This window comes from Schistocerca piceifrons, chromosome 8 (genome assembly GCF_021461385.2).
Source record: "Schistocerca piceifrons isolate TAMUIC-IGC-003096 chromosome 8, iqSchPice1.1, whole genome shotgun sequence".
Taxonomy (NCBI): Eukaryota; Metazoa; Arthropoda; class Insecta; order Orthoptera; family Acrididae; genus Schistocerca; species Schistocerca piceifrons.
The window spans coordinates 5768288-5789780 of record NC_060145.1 but is presented as its reverse complement, the minus strand read 5'-3'; the positions used below and the strand labels follow the sequence as shown (position 1 = coordinate 5789780).

Below are 21493 nucleotides of genomic sequence, written 5' to 3'. Positions count from 1 at the left end.
GTATAATTTTGATGTCATCTGCATTGATTCATTTATAAGCTTTTAACTTATTTTCATTATTGTCGACCTTGTAGACCTGAAGAGGTCTGGTGACAGCTGAAACCAGTTATTTCTAGTTGACATTATATACTGTTGTGTCGGAAAATAAACAAATAAAAAACCATTTTAGGGTCAGTGACGTAACGAGTACGGCTAGAATGTCATTCTTTACAATAACCTGTGTCTCTCTGAGCAGCACACACGATGTTTAACAGAGCCTGACTCTCCACTAGAAAAACACAATATATGGAGTTAGTTTGACCTATGTCCCCCTATCTACACCGCCGGGAAAAAATGAATCTCCCTCAAGGAGAAGGCCATTTTATTGATAAGTGACAGGTAGGAGTATATAATGAATTCAGACAAAATGAATCACATATGTCAATGTAATATACAATGTTCCACCCCTCTAGCGGCAAAGCAGGCGCGTATTCTCGCATGCAGACGATCATAAAGGTACTGAATGGCATCCTGTGATAGACTGTCCCAATAACCTTCCAGCTTTTGTTGCTGTTCGCCAGTGGTTCCTGCATTATCTGGAAACGAGTAAATTCCCGCTTCAGCATGTCCCATACTTGTTCTGTTGCCAAGGCCAGGGCAGTTGTTGTACACCACGAAAAGCACGTTGCGTCATAGCACCGTATGTGGACGGAGATGCATTGTCCTTCTGAAAATTCACATCAGCTTCCTGTCGAAGAAACGTCAGTATCATGGTGCTAACAACCTGTGAAATGTAGCGGGCACTGGTTACTTTGCCATGTAGAAACAGCAGATGTGACCGCGAGCTTAACGCCCCCCTCATCCCCCCTCCCCCCGCCAATACACACACACACACACACACACACACACACACACACACACCATGATGCCTCACGTGCGTGAGACCTGGGTGTGGTGGGCGAATAAACTCTGGAATGGGCCTTTCACGAAGTCTACGCCCTACATAAATCCGTCGCTCACGTGCATCCAAACAGAACCTCCTGCCTTCGGTGAAAACAGCAGAGTGCCATTCCACTCTCCAGTCGACTCCTTCACGGCACCAGAGCAGCCGTCCCTGGCGACCTCACCGCGCCAGTAGTAGCCTGACCAGACGCACAGTTCTGTTCCCATCTACATCTACATCCATACTCGGCAAGCCACCTGACGGTGCGTGGCGGAGGGTACCTTGAGTACCTCTATCGGTTCTCCCTTCTATTCCAGTCTCGTATTGTTCGTGGAAAGAAGGATTGTCGGTATGCTTCTGTGTGGGCTCTAATCTCTCTGATTTTATCCTCATTGTCTCTTCGCGAGATATACGTAGGAGAGAGCAATATACTGCTTGACTCTTCGGTGAAGGTATGTTCTCGAAACTTCAACAAAAGCCCGTACCGAGCTACTGACAAGGGAACCTCCCCATCGCACCCCCCTCAGATTTAGTTATAAGGTGGCACAGTGGATAGGCCTTGAAAAACTGTACACAGATTAATCGAGAAAACAGGAAGAAATTGTGTGGAACTATGAAAAAAATAAGTAAAATATACAAACAGAGTAGTCCATGTAAAACATATGCAATATAAATGTAAATATTGACTCAGGAACGCCGTGGTCCCGTGGTTAGCGTAAGCAGCTGCAGTACGAGAGGTCCTTGGTTCAAGTCTACCCGGCGGCGACAATTTTAATTTTTTATTTTCAGACAATTATCAAAGTTCAAGCACTTACACAAAATCAACTTCGCCCTCCAAAATTCCAGGACATGTTCAGATTTGCTTGGACATATGCAGGATTTGACGGTCTACACGCGGAAAAAATTGAAAACGTTAAAAACATACGTTTTGACAGAGCACAAGGAAAACTGCGACTGCCAAACTGTTGCATTCATTTGTTGCAGTTTATGTGTCAAACTCTTATGTTTTCATCCCTTTTTTGGGAGTGATTATCACATCCACAAGAAAACCTAAATCGGGCAAGGTAGAAGAATCTTTTTACCCATTCGCCAAGTGTACAAGTTAGGTGGGTCGACAACATTTTCCTGTCATGTAACGTACATGTCGTCACCAATCTCGTATAGAATATATCAGACGTGTTTTCCTGTCGAGGAATCGGTTGACGTATGACCTTGCGATCAAATGTTTTCGGTTCCCATTGGAGAGGCACGTCCTTTCGTCTACTAATCGCACGGTTTTGCGGTGCGATGGCAAAACACAGACACTAAACTTATTACAGTGAACAGAGACGTCAATGAACGAACGGACAGATCACAACTTTGCGAAAATAAAGAATAAAATTATTTCACCCGCGGGAAGATTTGAACCCAGGACCTCTAACTCCGCAGCTGCTCACGCTGACCACGGGACCACGACGCTTCTGAGGTCACTTCCTCCTTGATGTTGCCTATCTTGCGCATGGACTACTCAATTTGTATATTTTGCTTATTTTTTTCGTAGTTCCACACAACTTCTTCCTGTTTTCTCGACTGATCTGTGTTCAGATTTTCAAGGCCTATCCACTGTGCCACCTTATAACTAAATCTGAGGGGGGTGCGATGGGGAGGTTCCCTTGTGAGCGTCTCTCCTGCAGAGTCTTCCACTGGAGTTTATCTATCATCTCCGTAACGCTTTCGCGATTACTAAATGATCCTGTAACGAAGCGCGCTGCTCTCCGTTGGATCTTCTCTCTCTCTCTCTCTTCTATCAACCCTATCTGGTACGGATCCCACACTGCTGAGCAGTATTCAAGCAGTGGGCGAACAAGCGTACTGTAACCTACTTCCTTTGTTTTCGGATTGCATTTCCTTAGCATTCTTCCAATGAATCTCAGTCTGGCATCTGCTTTACCGACGATCAACTTCATATGATCATTCCATTTTAATGCCTACTCCCAGATAATTTATGGAATTAACTGCTTCCAGTTGCTGACCTGCTATTTTGTAGCTAAATGATAAGGGATCTATCTTTCTATGTATTCGCAGCTCATTACACTTGTCTACATTGAGATTCAATTGCCATTTCCTGCACCATGCGTCAATTCGCTGCAGATCCTCCTGCATTTCAGTACAATTTTCCATTGTTACAACCTCTCGATATACCACAGCATCATCCACAAAAAGCCTCAGTGAACTTCCGATGTCATCCACAAGGTCATTTATGTATATTGTGAATAGCAACGGTCCTACGACACTCCCCTGCGGCACACCTGAAATCACTCTTACTTCGGAAGACTCCTCTCCATTGAGTATGACATGCTGCGTTCTGTTATCTAGGAACTCTTCAATCCAATCACACAATTGGTCTGATAGTCCATATGCTCTTACTTTGTTAATTAAACGACTGTGGGGAACTGTATCGAACGCCTTGCGGAAGTCAAGAAACACGGCATCTACCTGGGAACCCGTGTCTGTGGCCCTCTGAGTCTCGTGGACGAATAGCGCGAGCTGGGTTTCACACGACCGTCTTTTTCGAAACCCATGCTGATTCCTGCAGAGTAGATTTCTAGTCTCCAGAAAAGTCATTATACTCGAACGTAATACATGTTCCAAAATTCTACAACTGATCGACGTTAGAGATATAGGTCTATAGTTCTGCACATCAGTTCGACGTCCCTTCTTGAAAACGGGGATGACCTGTGCCCTTTTCCAATCCTTTGGAATGCTACGCTCTTCTAGAGACCTACGGTACACCGCTGCAAGAAGGTCCAGCGGCCTTTCCTCTTTTGAGCGATTTTAATTGTTTTTCTATCCCTCTGTGGTCTATTTCAATATCTACCATTTTGTCATCTGCGCAACAATCTAGAGAAAGAACTACAGTGCGGTCTTCCTCTGTGAAACAGCTTTGGAAAAAGACATTTAGTATTTCGGCCTTTAGTCTGTCATCCTCTGTTTCAGTACCGATTTGGTCACAGAGTGTCTGGACATTTTGTTTTGATCCACCTACCGCTTTGACATAAGACCAAAATTTCTTAGTATTTTCTGCCACGTCAGTATATAGAACTTTACTTTCGAATTCATTGAACGCCTCTCGCATAGCCCTCCTCACACTACATTTCGCTTCGCGTAATTTTTGTTTGTCCGCAAGGCTTTGGCTATGTTTATGTTTGCTGTGAAGTTCCCTTTGCTTCCGCAGCAGTTTTCTAACTCGGTTGTTGTACCACGGTGGCTCTTTTCCATCTCTTACGATCTTGCTTGGCGATGTTCGGTCGGCCACTCATGCTCTCACAATGCGCCGATCTTGACACGCGTCTATAACACGTGGACGTTTAGAACGCGGGCTGGCGTAACACGGCTGACACACTGTGCCCAATACGTGCGTCACCCTGTCCACTCGCCCATCCAGCTTCCCGCAGGGCCATAACAAAATCCTCTTCAAGCGGCAGACGTTGTGCAGCAGGAGTACACGCTCGTCGGCGGGGCATAGTTGCATTCCAGAAAGAATGTTCTACACACTGTTCACCTCTAAAACCAGCACGTTTACTGCGTACGGGCTCTATATAGATAGCGCACCAGGCCGCTGTCTGATCGCCGACGACTGTGACGAATGAATCGCCAACACTACAACCCCTTAGCACGCACATTTTGTGTCCTGGTGCCATTGAACACAGTCCTCGAGTGTACTGTGTAGTAGCGAGCATGGCTTGTGTCGCCCAGCCCGGCACTCACAGTGTTCAGCTACACCTGTGTCTCCCTACACAGCACACACAGCGTCCGCCAAGATCATTGTCTCCCATAACAGAACACGCACCGTCCACCTAGATACAGCTTTATCCAAAATTTTTGAGAAAGCAATGTATTCAAGGGTAGCTTCACATAGTTGTAAGAATGAAGTACTAACAAAATGTCAGTATGGTTTGCAGAAAGGTTTTTCAGCAGAAAATGCCATATATGCTTTCACCAATCAAATTTTGAATGATCTGAATAACCGAATACCACCCATTAGAATTTTTTGTGATCTCTCAAAGGCTTTTGATTGTGTAAATCATGAAATTCTGCTAGACAAGCTCAAGTATTGTGGCATGAGTGGGACAGTGCACAAATGGTTTAATTCGTACCTAACTGGAAGAGTGCAGAAAATTGAAATAAGCAGTTCTCATAATATGCAAAGATCAGCACATTCCTCAAACTGGGGAACTATTAAGAATGGGGTTCCACAAGGGTCGTTCTTGGGTCCTTTGTTGTTCTTAATATATATTAATGAATTGCCATTCTATATTCATGAAGAGGCGGAGTTAGTTCTCTTTGCTAATGATACAAGTATAGTAATCACACCTGACAAACAAGAATTAACTGATGAAATTGTCAATAATGTCTTTCAGAAAATTACTAAGTCCTTCCTTGTAAATGGACTGTCACTGAATTTTGATAAGACACAGTACATAAAGTGCCGTACAGTAAGTGGTATGACGCCACTAATAAATATAGACCTTAATCAGAAGCATATAGCTAAGGCAGAATATTCAAAATTTTTAGGTGTGTCCATTGATGAGAGATTAAATTGGAAGAAACACATTGATGATCTGCTGAAACGTTTGAGTTCAGCTACTTATGCAATAAGGGTCATTGCAAATTTTGGTGATAAACATCTTAGTAAATTAGCTTACTACGCCTATTTTCACTCATTGCTTGCATATGGCATCATATTTTGGGGTAATTCATCACTGAGGAATAAAGTATTTACTGCACAAAAGCGTGTAATCAGAATAATAGCTGGAGTCCACCCAAGATCATCCTGCAGACATTTATTTAAGGATCTAGGGATATTCACAGTAGCTTCTCAGTATATATACTCTCTTATGAAATTTGTTATTAACAACCAAACCCAATTCAAAAGTAATAGTAGTGTGCATAACTACAATACTAGGAGAAAGGATGATCTTCACTATTCAAGATTAAATCTAACTTTGGCACAGAAAGGAGTGAAGTATACTGTCACTAAAGTCTTTGGTCACTTACCAAATAGTATCAAAAGTCTGGCAGATAACCAACAAGTATTTAAGAAGAAATTAAAAGAATTTCTGAATGACAACTCCTTCTACTCCATAGAGGAATTTTTAGATATAAATTAAGAAAAAAGAAAAAAAACAAACAAAAAAAGTTGTTATATTAACTTAATTATGTTGTTAAATTAACTTAATTATGTCATGTATTGGAAAATTTGAGTCATTCCACATCATTACGAAATATCGTATTCATGATCCATGGAACTAGTATTAATCTAATCTAATCTCTTCTAGTGCGTTTGTTCCAACTCGGCGCACCCCAAAGAGACTTTTGTCTCTCTGCACGACACTTGCAGCGAACACCAACACCAATATCGTCCTGCCCAACATACTTTTTCTTCTCATCAGTCTTCGACGCAGCCCGACACAACTGTCTATCCTGTGCCAACCTCTTCATTTACATTATTTGTACTATGTACTTTTATTCCAAATCCTATCTTCTCCTAAGTTTTTACCCTTTACAGCTCCCTCTAGTTCCACGAAAGTGAATCCTTCATTTTTTCAGCAAATGTCCTATCATCCTGTCCCTTCTTGTTGTCAACGTTTTCCACATTTTCCTCTTCTCGCTGACTGCACAGAGAACTCCCAAATTCCTTATGTTATCACACTATATGTTTTTGAACATCCTTTTAAAGCACCACATACACTATGTGATCAAAAGTATCCGGACACCCCCAGAAACATACGTTTTTCATATTAGGTGCATTGTGCTGACAGCTGCTGCCAGGTACTCCATATCAGTGACCTCAGTAGCCATTAGACATCGTGAGAGAGCAGAATGGGGCGCTCCGCGGAAATCACGGACTCCGAACGTGGTCAGGTGATTGGGTATCACTTGTACGTCTGTACGCGAGTTTTCCACGCTCCTAAAGATCGCTAAGTCCACTGTTTCCGATGTGATAATGAAGTGGAAACTTGAACGGACACGTACAGCACAAAAGTCTACAGGCCGACGTTGTCTGTTGACTGACAGAGACCGCCGACAGTTGAAGAGAGTCGTAATGTGTAATAGGCAGACATCTACGCAGACCATAACACAGGAATTCGAAACTGCATCAGGATGCACTGCAAGTACTATGACAGTTAGGCGGGAGGTGAGAAAACTTGGATTTCATGGTCGAGCGGCTGGTCATAAGCCACACATCACGCTAGTAAATGCCAACGACGCCTCGCTTGGTGTAAGGAGCGTAAACATTGGACGACTAAATAGTGGAAAAACGTTGTGTGGAGTGAAGAATCACGGTACACAATGTGGCGATCCGACGGCAGGGTGTGGGTATGGCAAATGACCGGTGTACGTCATATGCCAGCGAGTGTTGTGCACGACAGTGAAATTCGGAGGTGGTGGTGTTATGGTGTGGTCGTGTTTTTCATGGAGGGGGCTTGCACCCCTTGTTGTGTTGCCTGGCACTATCAAAGCGCAGGCCTACATTGATATTTTAAGCACCTTCTTGCCCCCCCTCCCCCCCCCCCCCCCGTTGAAAAGCAATTCGGGTATGGCAATTGCATCTTTCAACACGATCGGCAATTGTTCATAATGCATTGCCTGTGGTGGAGTGGTTACACGACAATAACATCCTTGTAAGGGACTGGCCTGCATCGAGTCTTGACCTGAATCCTATAGAACACCTATGGGATGTTTTGGAACGCCGACTTCGTGCCGGGCCTCACCGATCGATATCGATACCTCTCCTCAGTGCAGCACTCGGCAAAGAATGGGCTGCCATTCCCCAAGACACCTTGCAGCACCTGACTGAACGTATGCCTGCGAGAGTGGAAGCTGGTCAACACTTTACTGAATTTCAGCATTACTAATAGAGGGAGGCACGAACTTGTAAGTCATATTCAATCGGGTGTCCGGATGCTTTTGATCACATAGTGTATCAACGCTTCCCTTCTCCCCTTTTCCGATTTTCCCACAGTTCTTTACTCAGTTACATAGAATCCAGTGCTGCAAACGTACGTTTGCAGTAACTTCTTCCTCAAACTATTTCGTATCTTTGGTAATGGTAGACTTCTTTTGGCTAACATATTCAGAGTGGTACTAGATCTCAGCACACAGGTGACCACCGTGTGCCCGACAGGCGCATCATGCCTGGGTGGACGTGGGTCTAGCTGGGACTGGCGTTGCAGGGACCTGTCGTGGAACCAGCTGCGGTCGCTGCCGGAGAAGCTGGTGCGCTTCTGCAGCCAGCTGACGCTCCTCCACCTGAGCGGCAACCGGCTGGTCACGCTGCCGGAGGGGCTGCTGCAGGGCCTGGCGCGCCTCGAGGAGCTCGACCTGTCCGCCAACAGCCTCGAGCAGCTGCCGCCGCTGCTCTTGCAAGGTACCCAGCCCTTCTAACTACTCACAATCTTTCCCCGTGCTAGTGCCATCTTACAAGGCGGTCTCGTACCATCGCAGCCAAATACGAGAAAATTAAACTTACGGATATTCTTGACTTTTGTTGTTGTGGTCTTCAGTCCTGAGACTGGTTTGATGCAGCTTGTAACACCTCCGAATTTCATTTATCTCGACCCGATCCGGATCTGATAGCAGCCCAAATAAATATTAATTAATGTGACCGTGTACCTAATGGGGCTGGCAATCGGATTTGACTGCTACGGAGTTGTTACATTCCATTTTGTCCTTCTCAAATGCTCTAATAATGAAATGTCCGGTGACAAGAAGGAACGCCAACACAGCTTCACTAATCAAGAACCTATATTCGTCTCAAAAACACAAAAAGAAGGAAACAGCCACTGCCTTCGTCATACATATTTAATAACGGCTAATCTCAGCACAGGCTTCCTCGCTATTCATTATTGTCACACGCAAATTCAATCACTGCAATTCAACACTGCAATCCAACACTGCAATCCAAAAGATGCCGGCGCGGTAGACGCGAAACCAAAATATCGCCACAGAAATATCACTGATCACTCTCGTAATTATACTTTTTCACTTTCCCGTATTATTCTAACACAAAGGGGTTAAACCGCGGCGATGGCCATTCCCTTTGTCGGTAAAGCCTTGCATTACAGCAACAGGCCTCCACACGGCTCGGCCCGCAACCTGGGAACTGACTCAACTCTACACTCGCTCTCGCAACACGACACTATCGATTGTTTGCCCTACCGACCTGTGCCGAGTGCAAACTTATAGTAAGGGCCTACGGACCCCTTGCAAGCTCTCCATGCTACCCTACCCTGCGCAAGATTTTTCATCTCCCAGTACCTACTGAAACCTACATCCTTCTGAATCTGCTTAGTGTATTCATCTCTTGGTCTCCCACTGCGATTTTTAGCCTCCACGCTGCCCTCCAGTACTAAATCGGTGATCCCTCGATGTCTCAGAACATGTGCTACCAACCGGTCCCTTCTTCTTGTCAAGTTGTGCCACAAAATTCTTTTCTCCCCAATCCTATTCAATACTTCCTCATTAGTTACGTGGTCTACCCATCTAATCTTCAGCATTCTTCTGTAGCACCACATTTCGAAAGCTTCTTTTCTCTTCTTGTCCAAACTATTTATCATCCGTGTTTCACTTCCATACATGGCTACACTCCATACAAATACTTTCAGAAAAGACTTCCTGACACTTAAATCTATACTCGATGTTACCAAATTTCTCTTCTTCAGAAACGCTTTCCTTGCCATTGCCAGTCTACAGTTTATATCCTCTCTACTTCGACCATCATCAGTTATTTTGCTGCCCAAATAGCAAAACTCCTTTACTACTTTAAGTGTCTCATTTCCTAATCTAATTCCCTCAGCATCACCCGACTTAATTCGACTACATTCCATTATCCTCGTTTTGCTTTTGTTGATGTTCATCTTACATCCTCCTTTCAAGACACTATCCATTCCGTTAAACTGCTCTTCCTTTGCTGTCTCTGACAGAATTACAATGTCATCGGCGAACCTCAAAGTTTTTATTTCTTCTCCATGGATTTTAATGCCTACTCCGAACTTTTCTTTTGTTTCCATTATTGCTTGCTCAATATACAGATTGAATAACATCGGGGTCAGGCTACAACCCTGTCTCACTCCCTTCCGAACCACCGCTTCCCTTTCGTGCCCCTCGACTCTTATAACTGCCATCTGGTTTCTGAACAAATTGTAAATAGCTTTTCACTGCCTGTATTTTACCCCTGCCCTGCCTACTTCGCAATTTGAAAGAGAGTATTCCAGTCAACATTGTCAAAAGCTTTCTCTAAGTCTACAAATGCTAGAAACGTAGGTTTGCCTTTCCATAATCTAGCTTCTAGGATAAGTCGTGGGGTCAGTATTGCCTCACGTGTTCCGATATTTCTACGGAATCCAAACTGATCTTCCCCGAGGTCGGCTTCTAGCAGTTTTTCCATTCGTCTGTAAAGAATTGTTGACTATGAGTAGAAAATAAGTGCGGACATCTGCGACCAGTCACTTTGTTTGCCTACTCCACAAACACTTTTCACACTTTGTCAGACTCGTCATCAGACGGAGCACGCAGATGTTTCGTCTTTAGTTTCGCGGTGTGTTTCTGTGTACCAGCACATGGCTCTGTGGATGGCAGCTTCCAATGCCAGTGCCTGTTGGTCACACAGTAAACAATTTTCACTTCAAATGGAAATACAGGCTGTCACCATAAATCCGGTAGTCTCCAGCTGTGACAATATCAGTGACAATGAGAGACAACAGTAGCAGTCATTTACGTGTACATCTAAAAACATACTCCGCAAGCCACCTTGTGGTGGGTGGCGGAGGGTACATCTACATCTACGTAGATACTCCGCAAGCCACTATACGGCGCGTGGCAGAGATTACCGTGTACAACTACTAGTCATTTCCTCTCGCGTTCAACTGGCAAATAGAGCGAGGGGAAAACCGACCGTCTGTACGCCGCCGTATGAGCCCTAATTATTCGAATCTTGTCTTCGTGGACCTTACGCGCAGTGTATGTGGGTGCCGGCAGAATCGTTCGGCAGCCAGCTGCAAATGCCGATTCTCTAAATTTTCTCAATTGTGTTTCTCGCCTTCCCTCCAGGGATTCCCATTTGAGTTCCCGAAGCACCTCCTCAGCACTTACACGTTGTCCGAACCTACCGGTAACGAGTCTCGCAGCCCGCCAATGAATTGCTTCGATATCCTCCCTCAACCCGACCTGGTACGGATCCCGCACACTGCAGCAGTACTCACGAATAGTTGGCCCCAGAATCCTACATGCGATCTCCTTCACAGGTGAACCACTTTTTCCTATCATTCTCCCAATAAACTGAAGCAGACCATCCTGCCACAGTTCTCACGTGCCCATTCCACCCCACACCGCTTCGCAACGTTACGCCCAGATATTAAAAAAACAACTTGACTGTCTCGAGCAGGACACTAGCAACACTGTATCTGAATATTGCAGGTTTGTTGTTCCTACTTATTCACACTCACTCACATTTTCCCACATTTAGGGCTAGCTGCCATTCATCGCACAAACTGGAAATTTGTCTACGTCGTCTTCTATCTTCCTACAGTTACTCAATTTCGACACCTTACCGTACACCACGGCATCATCCGAAAATAACCGCAGATTACTGCCCGCCATGTCCGCCTAATCATGTATGTACACACAGAACAACAGCGGTCCTATCACACTTTTCTAGGGCCCTCCTTATGATAATCTTGTGTCGGACACAACATATTGCGTTTTGAAACTTCCTGGCAGATTAAAACTGTGTGCCGGAGCGAGACTCAAACTCGGGACCTTTGCCTTTCGCGGGCAAGGGCTCTACCAGCTGAGCTACCGAAGCACGACTCACGCCCGGTACTCACAGCTTTACTTCTGCCAGTACCTCGTCTCCCACCTTCCAAACTTTACAGAAGCTCTCCTGCGAACCTTGCAGAACTAGCACTCCTGAAAGAAAGGATATTGCGGAGACATGGCTTAGCCACAGCCTAGGGGATGTTTCCAGAATGAGATTTTCACATCCCCCAGGCTGTGGCTAAGCCATGTCTCCGCATATCCTTTCTTTCAGGAGTACTAGTTCTGCAAGGTTCGCAGGAGAGCTTCTGTAAAGTTTGGAAGGTAGGAGACGAGGTACTGGCAGAAGTAAAGCTGTGAGTACCGGGCGTGAGTCTTGCTTCGGTAGCTCAGTTGGTAGAGCACTTGCCCGTGAAAGGCAAAGGTCCCGAGTTCGAGTCTCGGTCGGGCACACAGTTTTAATCTGCCAGGAGGTTTCATATCAGCGCACACTCCGCTGCAGAGTGAAAATCTCATTCTGGAAACATCCCCCAGGCTGTGGCTAGGCCTTGTCTCCGCAATATCCTTTCTTTCAGGAGTTATAGTTCCGCAAGGTTCGCAGGAGAGCTTCTGTAAAGTTTGGAAGGTAGGAGACGAGGTACTGGCAGAAGTAAAGCTGTGAGTACCGGGCGTGAGTCGTGCTTCGGTAGCTCAGTTGGTAGAGCACTTGCCCGCGAAAGGCAAAGGTCCCGCGTTCGAGTCTCGGTCGGGCACACAGTTTTAATCTGCCAGGAGGTTTCATATCAGCGCACACTCCGCTGCAGAGTGAAAATCTCATTCTGGAAACATCCCCCAGGCTGTGGCTAGGCCTTGTCTCCGCAATATCCTTTCTTTCAGGAGTTATAGTTCTGCAAGGTTCGCAGGAGAGCTTCTGTAAAGTTTGGAAGGTAGGAGACGAGGTACTGGCAGAAGTAAAGCTGTGAGTACCGGGCGTGAGTCGTGCTTCGGTAGCTCAGTTGGTAGAGCACTTGCCCGCGAAAGGCAAAGGTCCCGCGTTCGAGTCTCGGTCGGGCACACAGTTTTAATCTGCCAGGAGGTTTCATATCAGCGCACACTCCGCTGCAGAGTGAAAATCTCATTCTGGAAACATCCCCCAGGCTGTGGCTAGGCCTTGTCTCCGCAATATCCTTTCTTTCAGGAGTTATAGTTCTGCAAGGTTCGCAGGAGAGCTTCTGTAAAGTTTGGAAGGTAGGAGACGAGGTACTGGCAGAAGTAAAGCTGTGAGTACCGGGCGTGAGTCGTGCTTCGGTAGCTCAGTTGGTAGAGCACTTGCCCGCGAAAGGCAAAGGTCCCGCGTTCGAGTCTCGGTCGGGCACACAGTTTTAATCTGCCAGGAGGTTTCATATCAGTGCACACTCCGCTGCAGAGTGAAAATCTCATTCTGGAAACATCCCGCAGGCTGTGGCTAGGCCTTGTCTCCGCAGTATCCTTTCTTTCAGGAGTTATAGTTCTGCAAGGTTCGCAGGAGAGCTTCTGTAAAGTTTGGAAGGTGGGAGACGAGGTAGTGGCAGAAGTAAAGCTGTGAGTACCGGGCGTGAGTCGTGCTTCGGTAGCTCAGTTGGTAGAGCACTTGCCCGCGAAAGGCAAAGGTCCCGCGTTCGAGTCTCGGTCGGGCACACAGTTTTAATCTGCCAGGAGGTTTCATATCAGTGCACACTCCGCTGCAGAGTGAAAATCTCATTCTGGAAACATCCCGCAGGCTGTGGCTAGGCCTTGTCTCCGCAGTATCCTTTCTTTCAGGAGTTATAGTTCTGCAAGGTTCGCAGGAGAGCTTCTGTAAAGTTTGGAAGGTGGGAGACGAGGTAGTGGCAGAAGTAAAGCTGTGAGTACCGGGCGTGAGTCGTGCTTCGGTAGCTCAGTTGGTAGAGCACTTGCCCGCGAAAGGCAAAGGTCCCGCGTTCGAGTCTCGGTCGGGCACACAGTTTTAATCTGCCAGGAAGTTTCATATCAGCGCACACTCCGCTGCAGAGTGAAAATCTCATTCCACGCAGGTTAGTGTATTTTCATTCATTTTGTTGCACTTTTCTGCCTCTGACGAACTTTCGCTAGTGCACAAATGACATTTACCTTTGCATCCATGAGCTTCCTTTGCTCCAACGTTCTGCATGATAGTTCGTTCGAGAATACCCTCCATTGTGTAAACCACGCCTCGCCCTTGCATCAGTGTGTGGTTTCGTGAGCTGTAGTCCAAATTTTTGAAGAGGAAGTCGTAACTTACTAGGTTTTTCCTTACTCTAATGCTGAGAGTTGAGTAGAAGTAATGTATAATTATTTACCACTGTTATGGGCACAGAAGTACAAAAACTAGGCAGCGGCCATCTTGTACTAGCCTTCTTCTTTGAATGTTTCTTCACCATTTGATGGAATGTGTCAGCGCTGTCCATCGACTCAGTGAGGGAAATTACGAACGAGCCGCATGTAAATGTAACAACAAAGATCATAAACGAAACAAATGTTGAGTATTATTTATTTATTTTTGCTGCGCAGAGACATTATGGAATTTTTATCTGTTAGAGACTCTCGGCATATACGGACAGGCGCAGTCAACTTCACAGATTTTCGCACTCAGGTTGCCACATAACCACGAATTATTTAGCTTCGTAATTGAAAGAAACATGTTTCACACACGTATGTTGATAATAATATTGAAGCACCTTTCCAACATCTTCATGGAGACGTGGAAACTCTAGCTGCAGAAAGCAACATAGACGACCTGGATAGTTTTAACTTAAAAGCTTTTGTCTTCAACGGGAATTACCTTGCAGGTCAAATTAGTTATATTGGTACATACACTGGGGCGCTTTCAACTGAAGCGGCAAACGGTCTCTTAATCAGGTCTAAAACAGTAGTAAGATTGGCAACGTCCTCAAAACATTTAGAAAACTATACTCGTAATTCTACCAAGGCTACGATGAGTCCTTGAAACCTCATGTTTTCTTTAATTCAGCTGAAACAACTGGATTTATCAGAATGTGTCCCTTCTACAACGCGATATTGTTTTTAAATGAATCTTCATAAAATTAGCCGGTCGCAGTGGCCAGCGGTTCTAGGCGCTACAGTCTGGAGCCGCGCGACCGCTACAGTCGGAGGTTCGAATCCTGCCTCGGGCATGGATGTGTGTGATGTCCTTAGGTTAGTTAGGTTTAAGTAGTTCTAAGTTCTAGGGGACTGATGACCTCCGCTGTTAAGTCCCATAGTGCTCAGAGCCATTTTGAACCATAAAATTAGAAAGAAGTTTTTCTGGTCTTGCAGTGTCTCACTGTGGGCCGTGTGCAATCAAGTCCACTTAAAATGTGAGGTGTGCAATCTATTTCAGATGTTCTAATTTTCGTTCCTGCACTGTCTTTCCCTTCATAAATTCAAAAGTAGTGAGATTTAAATCGAAACTTCGTACCTGGCATGCACCTTGAGTAAACCAACGTACTTTGCAGAAGTTTATGCAGTCTCCATGCTCTTCCCTCAGTTCAACTGACAGTGGAATAATGGGTGCGACTTCAAAACCTTTACTATTCGTACTAAAAATATCTTCACGTGCTCCATGCCTGCAACTGTAGCACAAAGTGCTTCTTGATGTACAAAACAATGAATCCCGTCTGTCGATCTTTGTAATGTTTTGCTCTTTCAGTGTCAACTAGATCTTTAAAATTCTTTCTGCACGGTATTGTAATGTCGCTTCATAGCAAATTTACAGTATCCGTCGATTAAGCGACTGCATAATAAATACTGAGAATTCTCATCCCTCCCTCTTGTCATTCCCATTCATTTTTAAATGGATGTGACGATCGAGCTGTAGACTGCCTCTTTTTGTGGAAACAGCCACTGGACCTGTGAATGTCCTTCACACGATGAACAAATAAGATGGTTCAAATGGCTCTGAGCACTATGGGACTTAACATCTTAGGTCATCAGTCCCCTAGAACTTAGAACTACTGAAACCTAACTAACCTAAGGACATCACACACATCCATGCCCGAGGCAGGATTCGAACCTGCGACTGTAGCGGTCTCGCGGCTCCAGACTGCAGTGCCTAGAACCGCACGGCCACAGCGGCCGGCGAAGCGGATAGAGTCCCAGGATGCGAGGCACTGCAAGATTCCTTACCACAAGGAATGAGCTTCTTTTTTCCGTGGCAATCTCAGCAAGCAAAACACGGGATTATTGCAAACTCGGACAAACAATCACGAGCCTAACCTTGCAATCGCTTTTGCGCTATGCTTGGGAATTTTACCTCGAATTCCATCTCGAGCGTAGTTAAAGCGTCTCAGTCTCTCCTGGCTATATTAATGAAATCGGGCCTCGAGTGTGGTGAGATCCGCCGTCACCGACGTGCGGGCAGCGTGACACGTCTTCTCCCCTCTCCGAGCTCTCGACCGACACTACTACCACTAATTCCACGACTCTCGCACACGGAGCTCTTCTCACAACAATGCTTAGAATCGCGCTGCCATGTTTCCCCCCTCAGGTTGTTACTATCGATATCTGAGTGCCTATTTATTTCCAATTTTACACAACGCAAAGAATAGCGTTGTTGTTGGTACAGAGCCGAGTGGAGGGTCTGAATCAGAGGCTGAGACGGTTCTGCGACCGTGTGGGCTGCAGATTCCTCGACTTGCGCCATAGGGTGGTGGGGTTTCGGGTTCCGCTGGATAGGTCAGGAGTCCACTACACGCAACAAGCGGCTACACGGGTAGCAGGGGTTGTGTGGCGTGGGCTGGGCGGTTTTTTAGGTTAGATGGCCTTGGGCAAGTACAGAAAGGGCAACAGCCTCAACGGGTGCGGGGCAAAGTCAGGACATGCGGGGACCAAGCAGCAATCGGTATTGTAATAGTCAACTGTCGAAGCTGCGTTGGTAAAGTACCAGAACTTCAAGCGCTGATAGAAAGCACCGAAGCTGAAATCGTTATAGGTACAGAAAGCTGGCTTAAGCCAGAGATAAATTCTGCCGAAATTTTTACAAAGGTACAGACGGGGTTTAGAAAGGATAGATTGCATGCAACCGGTGGTGGAGTGTTCGTCGCTGTTAGTAGTAGTTTATCCTGTAGTGAAGTAGAAGTGGATAGTTCCTGTGAATTATTATGGGTGGAGGTTACACTCAACAACCGAACTAGGTTAATAATTGGCTCCTTTTACCGACCTCCCGACTCAGCAGCATTAGTGGCAGAACAACTGAGAGAAAATTTGGAATACATTTCACATAAATTTTCTCACCATGTTATAGTCTTAGGTGGAGATTTCAATTTACCAGATATAGACTGGGACACTCAGATGTTTAGGACGGGTGGTAGGGACAGAGCATCGAGTGACATTATACTGAATGCACTATCCGAAAATTACCTCGAGCAATTAAACAGAGAACCGACTCGTGGAGATAACATCTTGGACCTACTGATAACAAACAGACCCGAACTTTTCGACTCTGTATGTACAGAACAGGGAATCAGTGATCATAAGGCCGTTGCAGCATCCCTGAATATGGAAGTTAATAGGAATATAAAAAAAGGGAGGAAGGTTTATCTGTTTAGCAAGAGTAATAGAAGGCAGATTTCAGACTACCTAAGAGATCAAAACGAAAATTTCTGTTCCGACACTGACAATGATGAGTGTTTATGGAAAAAGTTCAAGGCAATCGTAAAATGCGTTTCAGACAGGTACGTGCCGAGTAAAACTGTGAGGGACGGGAAAAACCCACCGTGGTACAACAACAAAGTTAGGAAACTACTGCGAAAGCAAAGAGAGCTCCACTCCAAGTTTAAACGCAGCCAAAACCTCTCAGACAAACAGAAGCTAAACGATGTCAAAGTTAGCGTAAGGAGGGCTATGCGTGAAGCGTTCAGTGAATTCGAAAGTAAAATTCTATGTACCGACTTGACAGAAAATCCTAGGAAGTTCTGGTCTTACGTTAAATCAGTAAGTGGCTCGAAACAGCATATCCAGACACAACGGGATGATGATGGCATTGAAACAGAGGATGACACGCGTAAAGCTGAAATACTAAACACCTTTTTCCAAAGCTGTTTCACAGAGGAAGACCGCACTGCAGTTCCTTCTCTGAATCCTCGCACAAACGAAAAAATGGCTGACATCGAAATAAGTGTCCAAGGAATAGAAAAGCAACTGGAATCACTCAATAGAGGAAAGTCCACTGGACCTGACGGGATACCAATTCGATTCTACACAGAGTACGCGAAAGAACTTGCCCCCCTTCTAACAGCCGTGTACCGCACGTCTCTAGAGGAACGGAGGGTTCCAAATGATTGGAAAAGAGCACAGATAGTCCCAGTCTTCAAGAAGGGTCGTCGAGCAGATGCGCAAAACTATAGACCTATATCTCTGACGTCGATCTGTTGTAGAATTTTAGAACATGTTTTTTGCTCGAGTATCATGTCGTTTTTGGAAACCCAGAATCTACTATGTAGGAATCAACATGGATTTCGGAAACAGCGATCGTGTGAGACCCAACTCGCTTTATTTGTTCATGAGACCCAGAAAATATTAGATACAGGCTCCCAGGTAAATGCTATTTTTCTTGACTTCCGGAAGGCGTTCGATACAGTTCCGCACTGTCGCCTGATAAACAAAGTAAGAGCCTACGGAATATCAGACCAGCTGTGTGGCTGGATTGAAGAGTTTTTAGCAAACAGAACACAGCATGTTGTTATCAATGGAGAGACTTCTACAGACGTTAAAGTAACCTCTGGCGTGCCACAGGGGAGTGTTATGGGACCATTGCTTTTCACAATATATATAAATGACCTAGTAGATAGTGTCGGAAGTTCCATGCGGCTTTTCGCGGATGATGCTGTAGTATACAGAGAAGTTGCTGCATTAGAAAATTGTAGCGAAATACAGGAAGATCTGCAGCGGATAGGCACTTGGTGCAGGGAGTGGCAACTGACCCTTAACATAGACAAATGTAATGTATTGCGAATACATAGAAAGAAGGATCCTTTATTGTATGACTATATGATAGCGGAACAAACACTGGTAGCAGTTACTTCTGCAAAATATCTGGGAGTATGCGTGCGGAACGATTTGAAGTGGAATGATCATATAAAATTAATTGTTGGTAAGGCGAGTACCAGGTTGAGATTCATTGGGAGAGTGCTTAGAAAATGTAGTCCATCAACAAAGGAGGTGGCTTACAAATCACTCGTTCGACCTATACTTGAGTATTGCTCATCAGTGTGGGATCCGTACCAGATCGGTCTGACGGAGGAGATAGAGAAGATCCAAAGAAGAGCGGCGCGTTTCGTCACAGGATTATTTGGTAACCGTGATAGCGTTACGGAGATGTTTAATAAACTCAAGTGGCAGACTCTGCAAGAGAGGCGCTCTGCATCGAGGTGTAGCTTGCTCGCCAGGTTTCGAGAGGGTGCGTTTCTGGATGAGGTATCGAATATATTGCTTCCCCCTACTTATACCTCCCGAGGAGATCACGAATGTAAAATTAGAGAGATTAGAGCGCGCACGGAGGCTTTCAGACAGTCGTTCTTCCCGCGAACCATACGCGACTGGAACAGGAAAGGGAGGTAATGACAGTGGCACGTACAGTGCCCTCCGCCACACACCGTTGGGTGGCTTGCGGAGTATAAATGTAGATGTAGATGTAGATGTAGATGTTGTTGTTGTGGTCTTCAGTCCTGAGACTGGTTTGATACAGCTCTCCATGCTAGCAAGCTTCTTCATCTCCCAGTACCTACTGCAGCCTACATCCTTCTGAATCTGATTAGTGTATTCATCTCTTGGTCTCCCTCTACGATTTTTACCCTCCACGCTGCCCTCCAATACTAAATTGGTGATCCCTTGATCCCTCAGAAAATGTCCTACCAACCGGTCCCTTCTTCTAGTGAAGTTGTGCCACAAACTGCCCTTCTCCCCAATTCTATTCAATACCTCCTCATTAGTTACGTGATCCACCCATCTAATCTTCAGCATTCTTCTGTAGCACCACATTTCGAAAGTTTCTTTTCTCTTCTTGTCCAAACTATTTATCGTCCATGTTTCAGTTCCATACATGGCTACACTCCACACAAATACTTTCAGAAACGACTTCCTGACACTTAAATCTATACTCGATGTTACCAAATTTCTCTTCTTCAGAAACGCTTTCCTTGCCATTGCCAGTCTACATTTCATATCCTCTCTACTTCGACCATCATCAGTTATTTTGCTGCCCAAATAGCAAAACTCCTTTACTACTTTAAGTGTCTCATTTCCTAATCTAATTCCCTCAGCATCACCCGATTTAATTCGACTACATTCCATTATCCTCGTTTTGCTTCTGTTGATGTTCATCTTATATCCTCCTTTCAAGACACTGTCGATTCCTTTCAGCTGCTCTTCCAAGTCCTTTGCTGTCTCTGACAGAATTACAATGTCATCGGCGAACCTCAAAGTTTTTATTTCTTCTTCATGGATTTTAATACCTACTTCGAATTTTTCTTTTGTTTCCTTTATTTCTTGCTCAATATACAGATTGAATAACATCGAGGATAGGCTACAACCCTGTCTCACTCCCTTCCCAACCAATGCTTCCCTTTCATGTCCCTCGACTCTTATAACTGCCATCTGCTTTCTGTACAAATTGTAAATAGCCTTTCGCCCTCTGTATTTTACTCCTGACACCTTCAGCATTTGAAAGAGAGTATTCCAGACAACGTTGTCAAAAGCTTTCTCTAAGTCTACAAATGCTGGAAACGTAGGTTTGCCTTTCCTTAATCTTTCTTCTAGGATAAGTCTTAGGGTCAGTACTGCCTTACGCGTTGCAACATTTCTAGGGAATCCAAACTGATCTTCCCCGAGGTCGGCTTCTAGCAGTTTTTCCATTCATCTGTAAAGAATTCCCCTTAGTATTTTGCAGCTGCGACTTATTAAACTGATAGTTCGGTAATTTTCACATCTGAAAACACCTGCTTTCTTTGGGATTGGAATTATTATATTCTTCTTGAAGTCTGAGGGTATTTCGCCTGTCTCATACATCTTGTTCATCAGATGGTAGATTTTTGTCAGGACTGGCTCTCCCAAGACGGTCAGTAGTTCTAATGGAGTGTTGTCTACTCCCGGGGCCTTGTTTCGACTCAGGTCTTTCAGTCCTCTGTCAAACTCTTCACGCAGTATCGTATCTCGCATTCCATCTTCATCTACATCCTGTTCCATTTCCATAATATTGTCCTCAAGTGCATCGCCCTTGTATAGACCCTCTATATACTCCTTCCACCTTTCTGCTTTCCCTTCTTTGCTTAGATTTGGGTTTCCATCTGAGCTCTTGATATTCATACAAGTGGTCCTCTTTTCTCCAAAGGCCTCTTTAATTTTCCTGTAGGCAGTATCTATCTTACCCCTAGTGAGATAAGCCTCTACATATTTACATTTGTCCTCTAGCCATCCCTGCTTAGCCATTTTGCACTTCTTGTCGATCTCATTTTTGAGACGTTTGTATTCCTTTTTGCCTGCTTCATTTACTGCATTTTTATATTTTCTCCTTTCATCAATTAAATTCATTATATCTTCTGTTACCCAAGGATTTCTATTAGCCCTCGTCTTTTCACCTACTTGATCCTCTGCTGCCTTCACTATTGCATGCCTCAAAGCTACCCATTCTTCTTCTACTGTATTTCTTTCCCCCATTCCTGTCAATTGTTCCCTTATGCTCTCCCAGAAACTCTGTAAAACCTCTGGTTCTTTCAGTTTATCCATGTCCCATCTCGTTAAATTCCCATGTTTTTGCAGTTTCTT

At 44.9% G+C, this 21493-nt stretch overlaps 1 protein-coding gene and 1 non-coding gene across 2 annotated transcripts in view; both read left to right on the top strand.

Annotated features, from left to right (window-relative positions):
* LOC124711925 (carboxypeptidase N subunit 2) overlaps positions 1 to 21493 on the top strand; it is a 158632-nt gene that overhangs the window by 48719 nt on the left and 88420 nt on the right. The window contains exon 6 of the mRNA XM_047242182.1: positions 8140 to 8333. Within this exon, the coding sequence (XP_047098138.1) occupies positions 8140 to 8333 (194 nt within the window). The remainder of the gene's footprint in view (positions 1 to 8139; positions 8334 to 21493) is intronic.
* On the top strand, positions 12097 to 12171 carry Trnas-uga. Its single transcript has one exon. It is a non-coding gene; the product is annotated as a tRNA-Ser (tRNA).